This window comes from Sceloporus undulatus, chromosome 10, assembly GCF_019175285.1.
Source record: "Sceloporus undulatus isolate JIND9_A2432 ecotype Alabama chromosome 10, SceUnd_v1.1, whole genome shotgun sequence".
NCBI lineage: Eukaryota > Metazoa > Chordata > Lepidosauria > Squamata > Phrynosomatidae > Sceloporus > Sceloporus undulatus.
In genome coordinates, this window is record NC_056531.1 from 13509665 (window position 1) to 13533914 (window position 24250).

Sequence of the window (24250 nt, forward strand, 5' to 3'; positions counted from 1 at the left end):
CCATGCTAGCTCTATTATTAATTTTATGCTTGTCTTTAATTGCCATGTTATCAAGTCTAAGTAAATTGGTTCTGGTTTGTTATGTGCACTTGTATGTATTCTTTTTAAAAAGAAAAAAGAAAAAAAACCTCCCAGAATCCTCCAGCCATTTAGTTGGGCAGGCTCTACCATTATGCAGAATGGGGCAACAAAATTGGACTATGGTAAAGCCTTGTGTGCGTGTGTGCGTGCGCGCACCTTCATGTCACCTGTTGACTTATGGTGACCCCATGAATTTCACTGGGTTTTCTTAGGTGGTTTTACCAGTTCCTGCCTCTGTACCCTCCAATATTTCTTGTTTTCTACATGTAGGGATGCATCTATCTATCTATCATTTTGGATGGCCATTCATTTCTGCAAATCCCACCTGTGGTGCAGTTCCAAAATGGGTTGATTATGGCTGCATCTACACTGTAGAATTAATGCAGTTTGACACTGCTTTAACTGTTGTGGCTCCTTCCTATGGAATCCTGGGATCTGTAGTTTTGTGTGATCTTTAGCCTTCTCTGTGAGAGAGCTCTGGTGCCACAACAAACTACAAATGCCAGGATTCCTTTGGATGGAGCCACAAAAGTTAAAGTGGTGTCACACTGCATTTCTTGTGCAGTGTGGCAGCAGCCTCCATCATTTGCTGTTTGGTTGGAGCTGGGCTTCGATCTGCATGAAGTGACAATAAGATCCAGCTGGCCCAGCTAAGGCCTTGCGTGAATAGAAATTGCATCATTAAGCTACATTCCAGGCTATGCGCAGGACTTCACTGGAAAGCATTCCCTGATGTTAGAAAGATCATGATCTTGTGTTAAGGCTGTTGTAACATTTAGATGCTTCAATGTCAGCAGGACAAACTCTTGGCAGATCCTTATTAAAACCAGGTGAAACTGTTTTTAGTCATGCCAAGAGCACAGACACTTTTTATCCCCTCTGTAGACGTTATCCCATTGCTGCTGACATATGCCAGTGGATGAGGTTCTTTGAAATAGCTGCTGTATTGCTTGCCAGCCACCTGGAAACCTCCTTGCAATAAAAATGACAAAGGGGGAGGAGGGAGAGAAATTTGTCATTGCCAAGTGACACCTAGCTACCAATACAGGGTTGATTTTGTGAGAAGTGGGGTGCTGACCCTTCTGCCTCTACCTCTTCCTCATCTAGCTCCTGTACCTGCCCTGGAGACAACACAGAGCCTCGAAGACCGGCATCGGCAGCTGCACTGCCTTGGACCCGAGAACCCACCTTTGAAGGAGCTTAACAGGCCATGGCAGAACAACTCTGAGCTCCTGTGTGCAAAAGGTATCAGACACCGCCCTGGTGCGATGATTTGTCTCGGGCAGCAGGGTGGGGTGAGTGCCTGGATCTCCTATATGTGTGATGGGAATATAGGAGGAAAGTGTCAAATTCAGCTTTCTAGGAACCTCAGCTTTCATGTGGGGGGAAATAGACAGGTTTCTAGCCTTTATACACATGAAGAAATGCTTGATAGAGGCACAGGTAATATCTTTTGAACTTTCAGAAACCAGACGGAAGGCTAGTAGTCCTGTGCTGGGTGCCCAAAGTGTGGAGCCACCTCTGATCTCTAGGCTTCCAGTGACTTTTTGCCATCCTTCTTTGTTTCTGTTCTCCCTCTCACCCTCACATAGGCCTACTGTGCACTGATATGAAATTTTATGTCCTCCCAGAGCCAAGAGAGGGGACACCTCCACCTGGTCTTGCTGATTCAGAGCGGACCAGGCTCACTGCCAACAGAAAAACACTTCTGACAGCTGAAACCTTGCTGCAGAGAAATGAAGTTGAGAAGCAAAAGTACGTGAGTAGCTGGGGCAGGAGCAGGGCAGGCATGCAATGGGGTGGCCCACGTCTTTGAAAGCAGTTTTCAGACGTTTCTCTACACTGAATCTAGCATGTGCCTGTTTGGGCTCAGTGCATGTTTCAGAATTATCAGATGGAGAAAAAAGGAGTGTTAGTTCCATCGCCTCCCAGCAGACTTCTCCACACCTGTTGAGGAATCTACCCATTTTGCCTTGGTTTACTAGCTACCTGTCAAGAGTAGCTGCCACTTGATCGCTTTACATCTGGGAATGGTACTTGAGACTTAAAGAGGGAAGGGGTGGGATCTTATGTTTTATAGAAGCAACACAAGAAACCCACCGGGGGAAGAGTGCGTGCTTCTTCTTTCCTTCTTGGCTTATAGTGAAAAAAGGTTATAAGGTCTTAAGAGTTGCAAAGGGCCACAAGTACCATTTTGTCCAACTACAATTCTACCAAATGAGAGGCTCCCCCCTTCCCTGTACAAGTTGTCCACTATTTAGAGTTCAAGGGAGGTGGTAGATCCTTTGTGACCTGAGAGGTGGATTTGTGGAGTCCCTGGACTACAGTTCCCTTCACCACATTAACGGCCATGTTGGCTGAGACGATGGGAGTTGCTGTCTCTCACATCTGGAAGATGGCTGTGCTGGGCTAAACTAGAGAAGTGGCACTTCTGTTTTGGGATTTGGTTGCCTGATAGAAGTTTAAGAAGAGGATTCTATCTCTGTTTTCAGGGGCTTGCAAGAAATACAGATCACTTTGGCTGCTCGGCTGGGGGAAGCAGAAGAGAAGATCAAAGTGCTCCATTCTGGTAGCTTCACGTTCAATTTGATGATTGATTTATTTAGCTGAGTACCTTTGGCCATTTGTTTCAAATTAATTTTCTGTGGATTCATATGTTTGTGAGGCTCGAGATAGCGTTGTTTGTTCATCATCCCATATTTAGCTCTCAAGTAAAAGCTGGTTTCTTCTTCAAATCTACCATCAACAACAGGAAACTCTACCTGTTGTCCCTTGTTGATGCCTGGCACTTTCTCTCATCCTGCTAGTTTTAGTGACTTGTTAGCTTAATTCATTAAACTTATACCCTTGTTCTTACTGGGGGAGAGGGGTGTCATTGTCAAGGCATGTTGGAGAGATCAGGATTGCTTTCAGTGGGCACTGGGCCATAACACTTCAGACCCACATGATAGAAGTTTCTTCCATACCAACTCCCCACCAACTCTTTCCTTCATATAGATAGATAGCTATTGGATATCTAGATTTCCAGGTGTATGGGATTTCTTTGTATGGAGGGACAGTTAGATGAACTGCCTCTCCTGGCTGTTTTTTATTTTATGCATTTCTATGTAGTTTTTCAGCAACAAAATGCTCACCAAGGAGCTTACAAATTAAATGCATTTGTTTATTGATCTCCTTTACCTTTCTCCTGGAGTGGGACCCAAAGTGGCTCACAAAAATAATCAGCTAAAACTTAACCATAAAATTTGCTTAACATTTTATCATCGCACCATTAAAAACATAAGGGGAACAATTGCATTTTTACAAATGTAAAAACACATCCCATTTCATAGGATGGAACCATGGCGGCTAAGGTGGAATCATAGTGCTATGAGGGTATTGTATGAAAGGGCCCTTATATTACTATCCAGTTTGCAGTGAAATAATTTCCTCATGCAAACCAATATTCTTGGAAAGGCCTTCACAGTACATCTCTCTAGTGTAGTCCATGGTGAGCATGCAATGGAAGTACATTGTCTTAGCCTCTGTTGTTGTTTTCTCTCTTATGCTCAGCACTGAAGACAACGCAGACTGAGCTGGTTGACTTGCATTGTAAATACGATGAAGAGAAAGCTACAAAGTACGTCTCGTCTTTACTTTTTCTAATCCCCAAAATGTATGGATGTATTTATTTGACATTTCCCATGTTCAAGCTCTCTCAGGCACATTTTGGGGAAACATGAAAGGGGCTTCAGGCTCATGTGGTGGATGACGAAAGGACAACAAGGAGAGAACCAGCCTAACCCACCTTGAATCCCATAGTGGGAGAAAGGCAGGATATAAACCCTTAAAATAAAAATAAAACATAAAATAAATAACCTCCCCAGGAGGGTGTTCCAGAATCTAGAAAAAGCCATGAAGAAGGCCTCTTTTATGTTTCTACTAAATGTGCGCATGACGGTCGTGGTGCTGAGAGAAGTGTTTCCCTGAAGCTCTAAAGAGTTTGGGCAGGATCATATGGGAAGATACAGTCCTTCAAATAGCCTGCACCCAAGCCATATAGGACTTGTCATAACCAACATTTTGAATTGTGCCTTGAAAAAGATGGGCAGCCAGTGGAGCTGTTGCATCAAGGGAGTTGTGTGCTCCCTGTAGCCAGCCCCAGTTAACAACCTGACTTTAGTGTTTTGGACGAACTGAAGTTTCTGAACACTCTTCAGAGGAGTTCCATGTAGAGCATGTTACAGTAATCTGCCTGGAAGGTAATGAAAGGGCCAAGTCAGAGTTCCCAAGGGACAAGCTCAGTTGGAGCACTAGTTTGAATTGTGCCAATGTACTCCTAGCCACCACTGAAACCAAAGCATCCAGGTTCAAGGGTAAATCCAGCATTACATCCAAACTGTGAAGCTGCATTTTCAAAAACAGGGTAAGCCCATCCAGTAGAAGCTGAGTCCCTTTTCCCGTTCAGCCATGTGACTAGCCAGGAGCGCCTTGCTCTTGTCTGGATTACGCTTCAGATAGTTTGCCTTCATCTAGCCCAGCCATCCCCAAAATCAGGCCTTCCAAGGGTTTTGGACCTCAGCTCCCAGAAGCCTCAGCCATCTTGACCAATAGTCTGGGATGCTGGCAGCTGAAGTCCAAGACACCGGGAAGGTAAGATTTTGGATATAGTCCATCACTGTTGACAGGCACCAATTTAAAACCAAAAGAGCTTCCTCAAATTGAAATGGAAAGGTGCTTGTCTGTCATTTTTGATGTTCCATTACAAGACCGAAATTCCTTCACCTTTGCTTTTCCTCCAGGAATGTCTGCTCAAAATGGGTGGGTTTTTTCTCCTTCCAGCTGTTTTGAGTGTTCAGTGGGTTAGCTGACACACAACCAGAGTTGCCCCCACTCCCCCCAACTTTCTATTTCCTATTAGGCAACTGAGTCAGGGCCACTTAATCACATCATGCCAAACCAGATGTTCTTTGATCCTGCCACGTGCGCCTGTTTGCTTGGTGCATGGTAGTAAATAATATTGCCTTTGATCAAGATAGTAGCTGCAACACATTGAGGGAGGAGAATTGAAGGATGGGGGAGGGGAAGAATTCTGCAAGGGCTTGGCATTTGCTTCCTCTGCTTGTGTGTTCGGCAAGAGAGAGGTTCTGTTATTTTTGGGTTCCTGCAGCAAACCCCCTCCCCACATACTTTGCCCTATGTAGCATTTCATTCACCATATGAATAAAAAGCTTAAATGACATATTAGAACTCTGAAAGAAGAGCAGAGCGCCTATCAGAGAACAGGATGGCTGGCTTGGTTGTGAATATGTGTGTAATTTTGCCTATCTTAGTGAAATAGTGAATGGGAAGCAATTATAACAACAGTAAGTACTCTTCGAGTGACAATTGTCCAGATCACACGTTCTGAAATAGATCCAAGGTGAAGGAAGACATTGGGATAGACTACTTTATCCAGATATGTTTTGCACAGATATATTTATTAAATTTACAGTATACGCCACCTTTCCCCTCCAAAGATGCATGCTGTCTAATTGGTTGCCTTTGCTTTGCTCCCCTAGGACAGATGAAGTGGCCATGATTATGGCGAACCTTGAAAAAGCCAATCAGGTAACAATTCAGAAACCTGTGGGACGGGTGGCTGGCTTCTCAATGAGCATGAGTTGGAGACTAGAAGAGAAACATACTGTGGGGTATCCATTCTCTTGAAGAGAGATGTCCTGGCATCCATCTTTTTTTCTGTCCTTTGCAGAGAGCCGAGGCTGCCCAGAGAGAGGTGGAGACCCTGCGGGAACAGCTTGCCTCCGTAAACAGCTCCCTTCGTCTGGCTTGTTGCTCTCCCCAAGGACCCAGTGGGGTGAGGACTAGGAGGGCCTTAGACAGTCAGAAGCATGGCTTAAGCAAATTGGGCCAGTTTTGTTGCCTGAAAGAAGCAGAATTTGTAAATGTTACTTTCAGAGACTACCAGCTCCCAGAATCTTCCAGGCAGCATACCCATTGGTCATGTTGTCTGCAGAATTTTGGGAGTCCAAAACAATAATATTTTCAACCTGTGTTGTATAATAATAGAAGTGTTCTGTGTGTGATGGATTCTGGATCTTGAAGTAGTATCTCACTCTAGGAAGGCCTAATGTAGTTAGCTACAGGGGGTTATGTATTCCTGGGCTCCAGAGCTCTTTTCAGTTTAAGGCAAAAAGGGACATACAATATCAGTCCCTGACATTGGAAGGCAGTACGCAGCACCAGAATTGGCCAGGGCTCCATGGTATAAGTACTAAAAGCTTTACCTTCTGCTCTGGATTGGTCAGCAGAACCCGACCTTCTGCCTCCATGAAATTAAGGTGCCAATGCAACCCCCACTTAGGGAAACCTACTTTTAGTCTGGAATCAGGGCTGGTAATGCAAGTGTTTTGCTTCTCTCCATTTGATGATAAGATTGAGCAAACACCCTCTCTTCAGTATTCACTAAAATTTAAAGAGAAGAGAGGGTCAGAACAGAATAGCACACTCTTGCTTCTGTGCTGCTCCATGAGTCTTTTTCTAAACAAAGTGCCCATCTAAAATTGTTCTTAGTTTTGGGGCTTCTTTTCACTCTGTTCCACTCCTAACATTTTAGCTGAAAGTTCTCTTCAGTCAAATTTTATCTATCTGCTGTTATGCATAAAAACCCCTGCTGTAGATCAAAGCAGGTCTGAGGTAGAAGAAAATAACAAGAGGCATATTGGGCTGTGCCTCTGGAGTGTTCAGTCCATGAGGCCTGTGGACATCTTTTCTGTATTTAGAGGGTCCTCCCATGGGATTTTAAGTTTTTCCTTGAATCCCCTCTTTTGTAGGACAAAGTGAATTATGCTTTGTGCCCAGGGCCACGGCTAGAGGCAGCGCTGGCCGCCAAGGATCGGGAAATCCTTCGGCTTCTCAAAGAAATTCAGCATTTGCAGAACACCTTGCAGGAAGTGGAAGAGTCTTCAGCCAGTCAGATTGCAGACCTAGAACAGCAGTTGGCAACCAAGAATGAGGCCATTGAGGTACATGGGCAGTGGGCAGGACGTTTGTGTTGGGCAGCATGGAATTGTACCCCTATGCCTTCCCTGTCCTCTCCTCCAGACTTTTTAAAAATTTTCCTTAGCCTTAATTGATCCAAAAGACTTTTCTGCTATTTTAATATGTCCAGTTCACCAACTGTATGTTTTGTTCAACAATTTAATCTAGCATAATTTTATGTTCATAACAGGGGATGTATATGATGAACTGATGCTGTTACACATACTTGAGTTCTCGTTTGGCTGGGGCTAGACATGAAGGGGTTAGATTTAAGTAATTTAAACAAATCTTGATCAGGGTTAATCATGGCTGCATTTTACTTGCAATTACGTCCTAGGATTCGTAAAGACCTCTTTGACTCTGATTTTTTTCTGCACATGCTTATATGTTCATTGCTCTATCTATCTTTCTATTACACATATACATACATATTTCTTTTAGAAGCTGGAAGAAAAATTACAAGCCCAATCAGACTATGAAGAGATCAAGACAGAACTGAGGTAAGATCCCTCATTTTGGGTGAGAGGCCCAGCCTTTTCTGTGATCTCTGTTGCATCAAAGGCTCAGAGACTTGCAGAGCCAACAACCTCAGTAGCTTTTCCCTTGCCATCTGAGGACCTTGGTGCCATCTGTGCCCTTTTCATCCCTAAACATATAGCTCTGGGACAACTGGGTTACTGTGCATTTCTCTGCTCCATTAAACCAAGATCTGGCAGAAGCAGGTGCATCCTGCCACCCTCTTCCTAGCTGGTGGATTTGGGGGTACCTCTGATGATACACCTGTGGTGATCACAAGCAGATGCATCTCCATGCAAGGGGGTCACATCACATAAAACTTGATGGGTCAGGGAGGATAACAGGGAGTGTTAGAACTGGTTGAGGGTTCCTGAACCTCCTCTTCTCTCATGAACATTTAATGATATCGAATTACTTAAACTAGTCTCTCTTTATTCATTGCTAGCTTACTTGTGCATGCACACACACGCACGCACGCACCTGTGACCAGAGGTTGGAAAAGCTACTTTTTGGACTACTACTCCTACAATCCTCATCCAACATAGACAGTGGGGAGTTCTGGGAGTTGTAAAGCAAAGTGTAGCTTTCCCAGTCTCTGTTTTAGTCCTGGTAAGCTTAACCATGGTTCTTCCTTAAGACTGCTCATTCCCTCTTGTAGCATCTTGAAAGCGATGAAGCTGGCTTCTTCCAACTGCAGCCTTTCCCAGGCAAGTTCCCCTCGACATGAAGAACTGAAACATCAGGCCTGGCTATGTTGTGACACATGCCTTATCGTCATCTCAGCTGGACTACTGTAATGTACTTTACGTGGGGCTGCCTTTGAAAGATGTTCAAACCCCGCAGTTGATTCAGAATGCTGTGAGGCCAAACTATTGAGCAGCAAACTCTCCCCAGCCCTCCTCTCACCTACAGCTTTCCTTCTGTGCATTTCTGAGCACAATTCAGAGTTGTGGTTGTGGCTTCTAGAGCCAGAGGTTGGCAAAGTTTCTTTTTATATTACATCTGCCAGCATCCCCTAGCCAGCAAGGCCCAAATCTGCCAAGCAGTTCAGAAAGTGGTCATGCTGGCTAGGAGATTCTGGAAGTTATAGTTCAAAAAGTAACTTTGCCAATCTCTATCTGATGATCTAAAGGACCCGGAACCAAATTAGCTAAAATAGTGGTTCTCAGCCTTTGGCCTTCCAGGTGTTTTGAACTTCAACTCCCAGGATCCTTGACTATTGGTTATGCTGGCTCTGAATTTGAAGTCAAAAACACTTGCAAGTATTTTGGAGAACCACTGATTTAAAAGGCCATATTTTCCAGTATGAAGCTGTCTAGGAATTAAGCTCCTCCTTTGTGTGCCCTGCCAACATCATAGGTGTTTGTGGTGGGGACAGATGAAATGACCTTCATAGTGGCTGCAATACAGCTTTGAAAAGTTACTTTCTTACCAGCCATGCTGGCTGGGGGATTCTGGAGATTATAGTCTCAAACTTTTAACTTTTCCAAGCTTGTTTTGCACTAGGGCTCTGGAAATCACTCTGGAAGACATGTAGAATCCATTTGTTGGCAGTTGATTGGGAAATGAAGATATTTGGGGCTTTTGAGCACTCATTAGTTTCTTAGTCAGACAGCATTATTCTGCGACTGAGTGTTGATTTTTAAATTTGGTCTGTTTGCTTCTTAAATTTGTATCCCATTCTTCCACCGAATGTTTCTCAAAGCAATTAGAATAAAATATACATTGTGAAATGCAAAGTAACAGGGACAACCAAAAAAGGGGAAGATGAAACATCAGTGGAACAATAAAAACAACAGTCAACAAACTGCATTACTTTTAAATGATCGTAACAAGTTGAGTTATGAGGCCAAATTAATTTCCGAGCCAAAGTTTGAATTGTTTGATTTGATGTTTTTATTTTATTGCTCTTATTATTTTGTAACTGTATATTTTAATTGCCCATAAGTTGTAAAATCAAGTAAGACGATCTAGTAAACACTTGATAAACCTCCAACTAGTTGAGAAACATTTCCTAAAGTTTGCCCTTTCCTCCTCCCTTTAATTTTTGTAGAGCATATCAAAACCCACTAATGCATTGCTTCTGGAAAAGGACTCCTTTTACCCATCTCAGAAATACCTTTTGGAAAAACGAAGCCTCATACCCAGCACTGGTAGGTTGGGAACAAGAGAGCGGGGGTTTGGAAAAGATGTTTGTAGAGAGGTTTCTCTCTTGGTGGTGGTGGTGGTGTTAGGATTTCCTCCTCAAAAGAGCGCTTTCCTTGCTTAAATCTTTTATCAGACATTCATTATTAAGTGTTTGAAATTCTAAAACCCTTTTTATAGTTGTTGTTTTGATTAAAAAAAAAGGTACATGACAGCATAGTCCACTGTCTCCTTCCATGAGTGTAGCTTGCTTTAGACAAGGCCCTCTTCCCATCTGTCTGAGGTCTTGTCTGCACTGGCCAGAATACCCCAGGGGCAGCCCAGAGTGTCCTGGCACTGTGGTTGCCTTTATCCCGGTGCCACTATGGCTGTATGCACTGGTGTCCCACTGGGCTGCCTAGTGCGTCCACTGCTGCCGAGGGTTACTTGCTTCTGATGTCAGAAGGAGGCACCCAGCAACAGTCACATGCTGGGCACCTTGTTCTGATCCCAGAACTGGCGCTCCAGATCCTGGAAGATCTGGAGCATCAGGTATATTTTTTTACTCCACTGTGAGTCTGTTATGCTCTGGTGCTGGTCCAGACTGCGCACGCCACACAAGGGAAGAAATGGGCCCCTAACCACTCTAGATAGAGAAAACAGATTTACTTGTCCTCGGGAGTTATGCTGCTCTTTCTAGGCATCCCTTCTTCCACTTGGGGAGGAATTGCACAGCTGTCTTTCTGCGTGGCTACAACAAAGGAAGAGATGGGAAACCCGGCCCATCCCATCAGCCATGTTGAGAGACTAGCTCCATTTTGCTCCTCTTTTCCCTGAAATGTTTCCATTCAAACCGGTTGTTATAGGAATGTTGTAACTTTTAAGAATTGGTGTCTGCCTTGCCTTCCTCTTTCCCTCTTCATCCCTTTTTCCTTTTGTATCATGGTTTAGTAAGCCTGAAAACAGAAAGGCTTTGTTCCTCATTGATTTTACATAAGCCACTAAATGCACAAGTCACTGAGCTCCCACAGGAGAGGTGGGGTGTCAGGGAGGGTTCTGAGGAGGGTAGGTAGTTGGGAAGGACACCTCACAAAGAATCCCTTGAAACTCTGAAAAATCTTCTCCCTGTTAGTTTTTCCAACTTGCCTCCAAGTAATATTTAGAGCCTTTCGGGGGAAGCTATAGTTGGTGTGTGTATCTGCATTTCTCTTTGGTCTCTAGAGGAGGATCCCTCGGAGGATGAGTCGGTGAAGGATTCCATGGGCACGGACCAGTCCTACCCTTCCCCTCAACACCTATCACACACGCCCAGGGAAGACACTGCCTCCCCTCCCCTCATCCAGCCGCTGTTGGGCCCCACAGTGGTGCCAGAAGGATCCAGGAGCTTCTCATTATCGCCCTTTCCTAACCTGAGCACTGCTGAACGGATACCATTAGACTCCCTTCTCCCCAAACAGATGGGGCCTCCTGGTTACAAGACTGAGACAAACAGTGTGGTAGCATTCCCCTCCAGTTTCTATGCCACCAAAGGGGCAGTGTTAGCAGGCAACCCCAGTCAAGCCGTCCCTGCAAATGAGGTGAGCCTGCCTAGTGACCAGTCAGAAGGTAGCAATTCAGGTTCAGCCGATGAAGAGCAGTTGGATACCGCTGAGATTGCTTTCCAAGTGAAGGAGCAACTTCTCAAGCACAACATCGGCCAACGGGTCTTTGGGCATTATGTCCTAGGCCTCTCTCAAGGTTCTGTCAGCGAGATCCTGGCTAGGCCGAAACCTTGGCGCAAGCTCACCGTCAAGGGTAAAGAACCGTTCATCAAAATGAAGCAGTTCCTCTCTGATGAGCAGAATGTGTTGGCCCTGAGGACAATTCAGGTGCGTCAAAGAGGTGAGTAGACCAGACCAGACAAGAAGCTGGCAGGTGTTGGTGAGGTATGGATTTCTCTTTGTGCCTGAAAAACACAAGAATGAAGACATCTAGACATTGGTGCAACTGTCTGTCGCTGGCATCCTATTGATTAATCCCAGCTAGAGTAGAGCCATTCAGTCAGTTGGTGAATAATGAGCCAACACATAGGTAAATCCTGTTGATTCTGCGGGTCCATTCTAGTCGAGGACTAACAGGATTTAGGCCTGTATTGTAATTGGAATAGCCAGCCAGCCACTTGGTGAAGAAAATCTAGGAAAAAAATGATGCACAGATGACATGGGGAGGCAGAGTCAGAAGCAACCAAACAAACAAAAAAGCTTTTTGACTGTCAGTGGAGATATAGGCACTAGGAGCGATGGCATTGGGGCTGACAGGTAGTGAACCTGATGAACAAACAGTCAGAAGCAAGTTGCGCTTCATATGAACAAATCCCAATTGGACCTGAATGAGGGCTGGCTCATGCCGCTCCAGCTTTCATTTCTTGCCATTCCAGAGCCATTGTCTCACAGAGGCCCAATCTGTCAGCCCCATTCCTGATCACTTTCTGTTGTGGCAAGTGAACTAATGGCAAGAGACATTCCTTCAAATGAGGGCTCCTAAAAATAGCTGAGCACCAGCATGAGTAAATACTTTCTTGACATTACATGAATGGAACTGGAACAAAACGCGAGGCAAGTGACAGCCCCTGCCGCTGTGCTTCTTTGATCAGGTAGCATTACGCCAAGGATTAGGACACCCGAAACGGGCTCTGATGATGCCATCAAGAACATCCTAGAGCAAGCGAAGAAGGAGATTGAGTCACAGAAAGGAGGTAAGTTGGTGTGGGCTGCGTCTTGGAGTTCGTCAGGGAGATTTAAGAGGGCCTCTTTTGTCCAGACTGTTGAATTGAACTTTGGCTAAGTGAATTGGGAATCAGTCTCTCTGCAGTGGCACAGAACGCCTTCACTTCCCATGGTGTGCATGCCAATGTCTTGTCATCTGAACTTTGCTGCAGGTTAAATAGATACTGCAGGTTTTTGCAACAGGACAGAAACTTCCAAAACTGGTTTACAAGACTGGCTGTATATACCGTGAGTAGTGATTTCTCTTCCAAACTCTTAAACTCAGGACAAGAGCGTATTATGCAGGTTTGCTTTCTCAGTCATAGTTAGTGCATTGTATGCTGCCCTCTACTGGTTATCTTCCACACCAAGTTCTGAAGTCGCTAGTGAAGGAAATACAGGTTGAGTCTCCCTTTTCCCAAGTTTGGGACCAGAAGTGTTTGAGATTTCAGATTTTTATTGTTATTTTTTTTAATTCTGGAATACCTGTATTTTCCTATACATATATAATGAGATATCTTGGCAATGGGACCCAAGTCTAAACAAAATTCATATCCTGAAGGTACGGTCATTTTATATAATATTTTTAATAATTTTGTTACAAAACAAAGTTTGCGTACATCAACCCATCAGAAGGTAAGATGTCACTATCTCAGCCACCCATGAAAAATGTTTTGAGTTTTGGAATATTTTGCATCTCAGAATTCTGGATAAGGGAGACACAACTTGTATTTTGGCGACATAGAAAGATGGTATTGTCCAATAGGTCACATGTTGGATTGGAATATGGGAAAGGTCTCATTCTGAATAAATTAATAGACTCTCCTTTTTAATTTTTTTGTTTGTTTGTTTGACTGATTGTTTATGTTATTTTAAAAAGCATCTCCCAATGCATAAAAAATGGTTATTCAATTTTGGCTGCACAACATCATTAAAGAGTGGTGGAATTAACAATAAAAACAACAGGGTCAATAGCAATAACATACAACCCAACAGACTGACAAGTCCTTTTAAGAAAAGGGTGGTAGTAGAGTTTTAACTTGAATGAAGCGTAGAATCTAAACAAGTGGGCCTCTAAAGCTGTCTTAAGACCTGTAATGATGGGGCCAGTTAGAACAGAATCCAACAAGCTTGGGGCCCAGTTGAATAGTCCCAGTTCCCACTCATTCCTGTTTTTGGCTACTCTTTAGGGGACCCCAAGAGCTCCGCAGCGCCCCAGGCGATCGCCAATGGCACCACCAGTGGCAACTCAGAAGATGCTATCAAGAACATCCTGGAGCAGGCGCGTCGGGAGATGCAGGCTCAACAGCAGGCCTTGCTTGAGATCGAAGCAGGCAGTGCCAGCAGGCCAGTTGCCACACCACCAACTGAGCGCTCCACCCTGGCCGCTGTCAGCCAGAACATTGTCCAGGCTTACATCAAGCAAGAGGAAGGGATGATGGGTCCAAGCACCAGCGCCAGCAGCACCACAACACAGGCTCCCTTGACCGTCCTCTCTCCTGCTGCCTTTGTGCAGAGCATCATCCGTAAAGTGAAATCTGAAATTGGGGATGCCGGCTCCTATTTTGACCAGCACTGGGCTTCCGAGAGGAGTTTGTTGAGCCGGCCGTACACCTCTGTGTCGCCCTCCCTCTCTTCCTCTTCCAGCTACTCCAGCATGGCCAATGGGCGAGTATGGCAGCGGGGTGAATCTGGTGATGCTATCCCAAATGAGGAGGACCTTCCAACGTCTGAGGACGAGCCCCACAGGGTGCTAGAGGTCAAATTGGAAACGACTGGCTCAGAGTCCCAGGGCACCGGACGCCTTTCCTACTACCCATCCTATGTGCCAAGGACCCTCAAACCCACTGTGCCACCCCTTACGCCCGAGCAGTATGAAATGTATATGTACAGGGAGGTGGACACCTTGGAGCTGACACGACAGGTCAAGGAGAAGCTGGCCAAGAATGGGATCTGTCAGCGTATCTTTGGGGAAAAGGTAGCTCAGCCAGATGGATTAAGCGCTGTAAAAGCTATCCCAAGAAGAAAGAGGGAATTAGAGGGTCTCTGCGCATGTGTGTGTGAGAGCGAAAGAACGAGAGAGGAGTGCAAATGGATCTATGAATGAATGGGAGAGGGCGCCTGCTGTGAATGAATAGGAAACGAGGCTGGCACTCAGGGATTTAGCTATGTGGGGGCAAAATGAGGGCAGTGCCCACTCCAAATAAAAATGCTACCCAAACAGTTTTTTTTATTCAGCCCTCAATTTTCTAGCATTGCAGGAAACTTCAGTTGAACGTGTATCAGTGCAGTTTAGGCACCCAAAGAAGAGAGGCAAGTGATCCAGAGAATGCAAAGAAAGCAACCAGAAGAATCTTAGGTGCAAATGACTTTCAGTATCTCACTCTGCTCCGCTCTGGGGCCATTACAAACTACAGTTCTCAGAATTCAATAGCATTGAGCCATGGCAGTTAAAGTGGTGTCAGTCTGGATTATTTCTGCCCTACGGATGCAGCCTCAGTTTCTCCATTGGCCTTCTGTATCCCCCAGTCAGTACTGCCAGCATCATATTTTCCCATTCCTCTGGTCCTTCTAAGCCTGATGTTTCTTATACTAGTCATCTCTTTCCCTCCCTCCATGAATTTCTCTCACAGTTGCAACTGAGCCTTCTTTTCGCCCACAGTTTTGTGACATTTTTCTGAGTCATAATTGCATTAACTCAGTAGCCCCTCCGACTTTTAGCTGAGTATTTTCTCCTCAGGAACGATTTTTGGTTTTGTGGCCTTGTCTAAGTGATAGTTATGCCACCCAAGGGCTCCCTCCATATTCTGACTGAGCTTTTTAAGGAAATACTTGCATTAGTCCAACATATCCTCATTTTTAGCTAGACTTCTTTCCTTCCTGAAAGGTGTTTTTTTTAATGTGACCTTTTCTGGTCCATAAGTACATACCCCAAAGCCTCCTTAGAATTTTAGCTGAAGCTTCTTTCCACCATGAAACTGTTTATTTTATTTTTGTGGTCATCATTCTCTTTTCTATGTCGCTTCTCTGGATCATAATTATTTTCTCCTAGAATTCCTTCAGTGTACTAATAGAGTAAGACATAGTAGGCTAAGACTGTTGGCAGGTTAAAACATTTTTATTCAGATAGGTTTTTAATACAGAAAATCTTTAAAGAATGTGCTGGGTGAATGTTGTACTGTTGTAAAAGTGTACTGTTTTTCAGTGCTTTTACTGTTATTTCTTTTAACAAGTGATCTGGTCTAATATTGTAATACTTTAATTCTATTTTAATGCTCACTTTTGTATGTTTTTAACGTACTTTTAAATTGTAAGCCAGTTTTGGGGAGGGAAAGCAGGATATAAATAGTAGTATAGTAGTAGTAGAGTTTGTTTGACCGCATGTGCATTGTTGTGGTTGTTTTTAATGGCATTGCCTGTTTGTGGATTAAGCCTGTTTTCTTGTCTATTCCAGGTGCTAGGGTTGTCGCAAGGAAGCGTGAGTGATATGCTGTCCAGGCCCAAACCATGGAGCAAGCTAACGCAAAAAGGGCGAGAGCCATTCATCCGCATGCAGCTGTGGCTCACAGATCAGCTAGGCCAAGGGATAAGCCAACAGGGCAACCCACCTCATGGTAGGCACTCAACTGGTCTGCCACCAGCAACCATTTGGTTTGCAAGGCCCTTGACGTTTGGTTCTTACAAAGGCCATCCTTGAGGCTCTCCGCCTGAAAGAAGAGATTAAGACAGTAGACTGCACTGTACCACTTCCAGATTGAAGTTTGAATATAAATTCTTAAACACTCACTTCCATTGATGTGCTTTTAAAAAAAACTTGTTATCAACAGAATGGAAAGAATGCTGTTAATGACTTCATTCTTCTTCATGTGTTAGTTTTCTTCCCGCAGGGCAAAAGTGAGCAACTGTAGTCCTCTCGGTTGTCTTTAAGAGGGGACTGGATCCATTCATGGTGGTTAGGATCATCAGGGGCTACTAAATCAAGATGACTCTGTATCACTGTCACTGTTAGAGATAGCATACCTGACTGTATCAGTGGCTGTGAAACATGAGATGGAGGTGCACTGTTCTGCTCATGGGATTTCCAGAGGCCACTGGTTGGCCACTTAGTGAACAGAACAGTGGACTAGGTGGGAATGACGGACTACATATCTACTTTAGGGTGGCTGTTCTTATGTTTTTGTCTACAGCTCCAAGCATCCCTAGCCTACATAGCCAGTAGTGAAGGATTATGAAAGCTGTAATCCAAAAACATCTGAAGGGCTGCAGTTGCCATACCCTGACATAGGGGAAACACTTTTGAACACGAATCATAGAATCATAGAGTTGGAAGAGACCATCCAGTCCAACTCATTATCTACCTGCCATCTGACCAACAACAACAACAACCCATGTGCCGAATTGCCTAAGAAAACCCAGTGAGAGAATAACAACTCAACAGGTGACTTGAAAGCAAAGGCACAAACACACACACAAAACCGCTGGATGGCCACTTTCTGTGCCTACTCTCATCTGAGGGCAGTGGTTTGTTGTTGTTTAATAATTAAAATGAAAATTATTTAACTAATTTTTAACTTTGCCAGAACACTGTGACAAAATGGACACCAGCTTCAAACACTTTTAGGGAGAAATAAAGGAATGTTTCAAATTTCGGTTGCATGCAAACGCCATAATCCTAAAAGAAACGTAGTGAGTGAGGTGGCTGAATAAAGGAGACTTCTTTTTCTAAAAAAGATTAATTTGTCCTCTTCACCCATTACAAAAATACTCCTCATTATTTTCTATTTATTTCAGTGAAACATAAATATCCAGAAGAACAAAAAAGCAAACTGGTTCTCAGTTTACTGCTAACACAAGTGTGTACACACACACACACACACAGACACCCCGCAAATTGCCTTTTATAAAAGAAGGCTCTTTACATCTTTCCCATGCTTGTTGTTTTGACACATCTGCCTCTTTTTTCCCAACCTCCTTAATTAGTATGTTCAGCAAGATGAGGCGGATGCACATCTCATTCAAATGGCGCTTTGAAAAGAGTTAAAAAGTTGACAGCAGAGAGAGAGAGAGGAGCAAAACATATTTATGATACCATTTGGGGGTTCTCTCTCTAGGTTTGAGAACAGCTTGGGCATGAATGTTCTTTTTGCATCTGTATCAGTAATCAAGAGGAATTGTTCCTGCCACCAGCAGCCTCTCTGGTATGATACTGTCTCCTTGTCCTCCTCCCAGCTTCTTTTCCAGGGCTGATCCAAGACATTTTACTGCCTAAGATGTGTGGCTTAATTAATTGTTTAATTAATTTATACCCCACCGCTCATCGCAGCTCAGGAGTCAAGGGGGCTTGCAGTAAGGTAAAGCAAAGTACAGCTAAAAAAACTTGATAGTACAAACTTTAAATATATATTGAAAATGCAGCGTTAAAGCAGCGTAAAGCTCCTTTAAAACATAATACAAAGACGTGATCACAATACACCCTGTTAAAAGCTGTTTCTGCTACAACAAGTTAAGAACTAAAGGCCTGCCTAAATAATAAAAAGTATCTTATCCACCCATATTTAGGTGCATACTACCCAAAGCCAACTAAGGTGCAGAACACACTGCAGAAATAATCCAGCTGGAGAATACTTTACCTGCCTTGGCTCGATACTAGGGAGTTATGGGAACTGTAGTTTTGTGCGACAAAATATACAGTGGTACCTCGGGATACGAAATACCCAGGTTACGAAATTTCCGGGATACGAAAAATCCCCATTGGAAATAATTGTTCCGGGTTACGAATGTTTTTCGGGTTACGAAAAAATTTTTTGGTGCTTTTCGGCGCTTTTTCGCACGAAACGCGGCTTTTCCCCATTAGCGCCTATGGCAATTCGGCTTACGAAGGCTTTTCGGGTTACGAAAGCGGCCGCGGAACGAATTAATTTCGTAACCCGAGGGAGCAGTGTAACAACAAATGGGGTTGGACTGGATGGCCCTTGCGGTCTCTTCCACCTCTGTGATTCTGTGATTCTATGAAATTAACAAATGGAATTAATAACCATTTGCTATTTTATGACACCCCAGCTCTGTGCCTAAGGTCTAGTGGTAGGGTTAGCCTTGTTGCTTTTTAAAAACATTTTCAATTACAGAACTGCAACATGAAAGAAATTGGTCCTGGGGCAATAAAATGTAATGGCTTGACTATGGGTATGCAAGATGGGACTAGAGAAACATCTGTTTCCTATTTTAAACCTCAAGTATTATGGGTGCCTAAAATAACAAATCATCAATGACAAGTAATTTAAAAATCTACAATAAAATACAATCCAAGCCCTAAAAGGCGTGACCAGCCATGGTTGCTTTTGTCCTTCCACCAGTCTGCATCCTCCTTTAGCTGGGTAGTGTAGTGAAAAACAGAGTATGTTGGTTTTGTTTTCTGTAACATTTAAAATGGTGACATTTTTCTCTTTTATTTAAAAGTGTTTGTCTTGCAGGGCCACTACAGTAGCCCTTAACACTGGCTAACTTAGCTTAATGTTTTGTATGTCAGGTACGGGTCAGAATGTCTTTTATCTGAATTTCTTCCCTCCTCCTTTATTTATTCTGCAGACAGTCCTGGAGAGACTCAGTCTTCTCCTTCCCCATCACCCAGTCCCTCCGAACAAGAGAAAAGCCCCCCGGAGCCTCTGAGTCTTGCCTTAGAAAGCAGTAAGGAAAACCAGCACCCAGAGAGCAGGTCTGTCTCCTCGCTCAGTAGCAGGATGGGTCCCAACAGCCAGGCGCCTGTTGGCATTCAGGAGATTGTGGCCATGTCGCCGGAGCTGGACACCTACTCTATCACCAAGAAGGTCAAGGAGGTCTTAACCGATAACAACCTTGGTATGGATGCTCAGGGTGATCACCAGATGAGCACCAGTTGGGGGTGAGGGGGACCAGAATCTGGGGCTTCAATTGGGTTACATGGGCAGAGGCCAAGATGTTTTCACCACAGAACTAGGAGGAACCAACTGTCTCCCGGAGGCTCTGTTGGTCAAGAACCCATGGCAGTTAACCAGGGCTGTATCTGCACTGCAGAAATAATCCAGCATAAAAGGTGAACTATTGGGCCATAATTTGCCCACCCCTGATTTTAGAGGATGTGGAGTTTGTCCTGCCCCAACAGTGGAATTGTAATATCTCTCCTACAGGATCTGTTGTCACCTTTGAGAGAACAGCTCGAAGATATTACTGACTCTTGTCATCTCTTTGCTCAAAATGTGGTTAGTTTGTCATCAGATACATGCTACAGTTTCACCTTTCGGTTGATCTCCTGTTAGGTCAGCGGCTTTTTGGAGAGAGTATCCTAGGCTTGACACAAGGATCAGTCTCAGACCTCCTTTCGAGGCCCAAGCCATGGCACAAACTGAGCCTCAAAGGGAGGGAGCCGTTTGTCCGGATGCAGCTCTGGCTGAACGATCCGCACAATGTCAACAAGCTGCGGGACATGAAAAAATTGGAGAAAAAAGGTGAGATACAGGAGCTACCTGCATTCCTAGGTCTGTGCCATAAGGACAAGCTTGTTAAAGCAGGACCAAAAGTTGGATTGCATGGTTCCTATTGTACATGGCGCTAGATTGTTTCACAACAGATCGGGCTGTTGTCCATTTTTCTCCTCTGTTCTGTAAATAGGCTTCATTCTGCAATGAGTTGCTGACTATTTCCTTTTTCATGGATCAGTGATAACTTTTCAGAAAATGTTGCCTTTTTGGAACACTTATCCATAGCTGCAGATATGTGATTTTTACACCTGAATATGAAAATCACAAATATTCACAGCATCCTTAAAAGGCATATATGTGATTTATCAAATTGCCTGTTCATTGTGACTTGTGTAGAGCTTGGAAAAGTCATTGTCTATGCCAGCTGGGGATTCTGGGAGTACTAGTCCAAAAGTATTTTTTCCCAGTTCCAGTCTTATACAAGAGTAAGACTTGTGTTTTAATGAATGCAAGAATGCTTCTTAAAATCTGGGGCCTTTTGTTTCTTTCTTTTTTGCCTTTAGCATACTTGAAGCGTCGCTATGGACTGATCAGTGCTGGCTCAGACAGTGAGTCTCCCAACACTCGCTCCGAATGCCCCAGTCCTAGCCTCCAGTCGCAAGATCTCAGCCTCCTGCAGATTAAGAAGCCAAGGGTAGTTCTGGCTCCTGAAGAGAAAGAGGCCCTGAAAAAGGCTTATCAGCTGGAACCGTACCCTTCACAACAGACCATTGAGTTGCTGTCTTTCCAGCTGAACCTTAAGACCAACACAGTGATCAACTGGTTCCATAACTACAGGTATTTAATGGGCTAGATTAACAGCAAGTGCCCCTCTTCTCTTCCATTTTAAAGTTTCCACTAGTATTTTGCTGTTATCGTTGCTTGTATTCATTTATTTAATTTATATCGGTCTGTCCTCCCAACCCTTGGACTCAAGGCAGTGGAGAACAAAATTTATATTAAAACTCAGTTTAATAGTTATTGCATTAAAACCATTGCTGAATTAAAGCCTTTTAAATGCACAGCAGTAAAACAGTACAGCGTCCCCCCATTAAAAGCCCCTTCCTCAGCATCTTGACTCAGCAGTTTGACTCAATGCCTGCTGACCAAAGGACAGTGCAGAAGAGGCCAACCTAATCTTATTTGGAAGGGAGTGTCACAGCCTGGGAGCAACTACTATGAAAGCTGTCTCTCCTGTTCTCACCAAATGTGCCTGGGTGGGTGATGTGACTGAGAGATCTTAAAACCAGACAGGCTCATGTGGGGCACTAGGGCCTCTTGGAAAGCCTGAGCTCAAGTTATATAGACCTTTGTAGATCATAGCCAGCATTCCGAATTGTATCTGGAAATGGACTGACACCCAGTGAAGCTGCAATAACAAAGAACCTGGGTTCTCCTTGTAACCATTCCTAGTCAACAGAATGACTTTATCTAAGCAGATGATTCATTATAGAAAAGTTTACATGAAATTTGGCTGTATATGTTAACCATTAAAGAAATGAGGTACTGTGATGCACTTTAGTGCTATCTATTTTTCTGTAATTCAGTCTGGAGGCAATCACAGAAAGTATTGGGCAGTGAGCTCCTTGAGGTATCAATTGCTCTTACATATTTTCAAAGACCTTTGCAGTCTTCCTTTCAAAACAACTCAAGAGGAGAAGCCACTGTAAGTCTTGCTTTATAGGTTGTTTGAGAGAGATTGACCTGTACCTATCTAATAAGTTCAGTGGCAGAGGTAGCATTTGAACAAAATATATGTAGTCTAACTGCAGTGTTCGGTCCTCTAGACCATGCTGAGTGACCTTCTTGCTTGCTTGCTGATGTTTTGGAATCTGTTGGGGTTAGCTGCACCTACTCATTTTTTCTTTGTCAGATCCCGAATGCGCCGGGAGATGTTGGTGGAAGGGGCACAGGATGACACAGACCAGGAGCAGAGCCTAACCCCATCCAACAGCCTGCTGAAGTGTCCACAGCCCCCGAGCCCTGACTCCGAAGGAGAGGACAGGAAGCCTACGTTCAGAGATGCTGAGTGCCAAGGAGACAGCAAGTCAGTGATCCAGATCAAGGAGGAGCAAGTGGAGGTGGGTGAGAAAGAGGAATGTGCAAGTCTCAGGGACCCTTGTAGCTCAGACGGGGAAATTGAGCTTGTTTCTGGATCCAGCCTCAAAGAAGAACAGGTGGAGGCTGCATGTACAGAAAATCTGAGTGAGGGTCCTAGTCTCACCTGGGGCAGTGCCCCACATAACAAAACACACATAGCTGGGGCTCCGGATTATTCCTCTTTGCATAACTCTGTGGAGTCAAACACTGGTGAGAGGCTTCATTCCGATCCCATGAGCTTTAAATCGGCTTCTGAGTCTTCGCGGTGCAGCTTAGAGGTGTCTCTAAACTCCCCATCTGCAGCCTCCTCTCCTGGCCTCATGATGTCTGTCTCGCCCGTCCCATCCTCATCTGCTCCCATCTCCCCATTGCCTCTGAGCACCGCCACTGCTGCCAAAGCACAGAGTTTGAGTCCTGCCACAGAAATGAGCTCCACGCCCCCAAATGCCAAAGCAAATACGAACATACAGCGACGGCACGAGAAGATGGCCAATCTCAACAGCATCATTCATCGGCTGGAGAAAGCAGCCAATCGTGAAGAGACCCTGGAGTGGGAATTTTGAGAAGCCAGGTTAAAACAAACAAGCACCCAAATTCTGACGTCCACATTCTAAACTCAGTGGAACAGGGAGTCAAGTGTATATAGAAATAGAGCTATCTATCTATCTATCTATATATAAATATAAATATATATATATATACACACACATATATATTTTATTAATTTCATCACGTACTAAGGAGGAGACAAATCAACTCCATTTTGTTAAATGAGAGTGATTCATGGCTACCCTGTAGCTCCTTTTTTTCTTAGCACCTGATGGGAAGATAAAATGGACTTTTTTTGGTTTAAATGTGAAAACAAACATTAAAAAAAACTGGGAACACTTTTAGAAGAAAAATATTAAAATAATATTTATAGACCTCTTTTAGATATTTTAATAAAAGGAAACTTTGGAATTTATTAACAGCTCAAGCTGCTTTGATATTAAAAGATAGCTATAAACTGTATCAGTTGTGTCATTAAATGTCCACTGAAAGTCTTGTAGTTTGCCACTGGATGAGATTAAAAAAAGATTAAAAATTAAAAGATATAACCCAGACTCATTGATCAAAGCCATTGAGAAGCACTATGAGACTGACCAAAATTTTGCTAAACTTGATCACCAGAGGGGTGTGCTGTTCTCCCCTATGTTTGTCTTTAAGACATCGCATTAATACAACTTTTTCCAGAGACTTGTCTTACAGTCCGTGAAGACTCTAAATTTGGAATCTGCGATGCCATCCTGAGTCCGTTGTTTAGTTCTGGTGGTATGTTTTGAAAGCTTTGTTTTAAATATAACACAGGGAAAAAAGTGTTGCGTGCTGTTGTATATGTTGTAGAAATATGTTTGCAATAGCCTTCCTGAACAAGATGTAGCATGGTTTCAGAAGTGACTCCTTAGTCCTTATGCTTCCTGTAGCTTAGTGACCCGCCAGAAACAGAAATAAAGGACACATCAGGAACGCCAACAAAGAAGGAATCTACAGCTGTTGGAAGCAATGCTTTTCGGCCCACTTATAAGAACAACAAAAAAGTGCAGCATCTTTTTGTTGCAAAAAAAAAGGTTGCATTTGGCAACTTTCAAAGTCTGTGATGTATTTGTTTTTGACAGGGACAGACTTTAATGATAAACCAGAAGAACCCCTATGAAGGTTTACATTTGTATATGTGTGTGTGCGCACACATGAAAATTGTCATCTTTTGCTTAGCTCAGCATTTCATTTTTTTTGGAAGGGAACAAACCATTTGAAGTGTTTGTCAGTATGAGCATGAAAATGCAGAGAGAAAATGTTGTCTTGCACCTAATTCATCCTCACCCCGACTATATTGCCAAGCCAAGCCAGATCCCCACATGCGCACGAAGCGCTTGTATGTATGGGCAAATCTTAGTCATTTCAAGGGAGGCAGCAACCCCTTGTGCACAAAAGGATCTGGGAGCACATTCAGCCGACCATGTATGTTAAAAATCAACATCAGATTGGGGCAAAAGCTTTCTTTTTTAAAAAACAACAAAACTTAGCTGTCACCAAGGTTTTGTATTGCTCACAGCTAGCCACACTATTTGATATGGAATTTCACTTCCTGAAAATGATCGCTTTTGTTAAAATAAAACAATCCTCTGGACCTCA

At 43.7% G+C, this 24250-nt stretch overlaps 1 protein-coding gene across 3 annotated transcripts in view; it reads left to right on the forward strand.

The window, feature by feature from the left end:
- The window catches only part of CUX2 (cut like homeobox 2), a 153112-nt gene extending 128862 nt beyond the window's left edge, over nucleotides 1-24250 (forward strand). The window contains exons 5-22 of one of the 3 annotated variants that reach the window (XM_042441709.1): nucleotides 1189-1326; nucleotides 1674-1836; nucleotides 2574-2650; nucleotides 3634-3700; nucleotides 5622-5670; nucleotides 5813-5917; nucleotides 6894-7085; nucleotides 7543-7601; nucleotides 8276-8324; nucleotides 9671-9770; nucleotides 10963-11622; nucleotides 12374-12475; nucleotides 13676-14463; nucleotides 15940-16099; nucleotides 19071-19340; nucleotides 19778-19966; nucleotides 20503-20776; nucleotides 21852-24250. In XM_042441709.1, coding sequence (XP_042297643.1) covers nucleotides 1189-1326; nucleotides 1674-1836; nucleotides 2574-2650; nucleotides 3634-3700; nucleotides 5622-5670; nucleotides 5813-5917; nucleotides 6894-7085; nucleotides 7543-7601; nucleotides 8276-8324; nucleotides 9671-9770; nucleotides 10963-11622; nucleotides 12374-12475; nucleotides 13676-14463; nucleotides 15940-16099; nucleotides 19071-19340; nucleotides 19778-19966; nucleotides 20503-20776; nucleotides 21852-22641 — 4232 coding nt within the window. In that variant the 3' untranslated portion in view covers nucleotides 22642-24250. Of the gene's footprint in view, nucleotides 1-1188; nucleotides 1327-1673; nucleotides 1837-2573; nucleotides 2651-3633; nucleotides 3701-5621; nucleotides 5671-5812; nucleotides 5918-6893; nucleotides 7086-7542; nucleotides 7602-8275; nucleotides 8411-9670; nucleotides 9771-10962; nucleotides 11623-12373; nucleotides 12476-13675; nucleotides 14464-15939; nucleotides 16100-19070; nucleotides 19341-19777; nucleotides 19967-20502; nucleotides 20777-21851 lie in introns of all 3 variants that reach the window. The other 2 variants (XM_042441708.1, XM_042441710.1) reach the window with 2 other exon arrangements.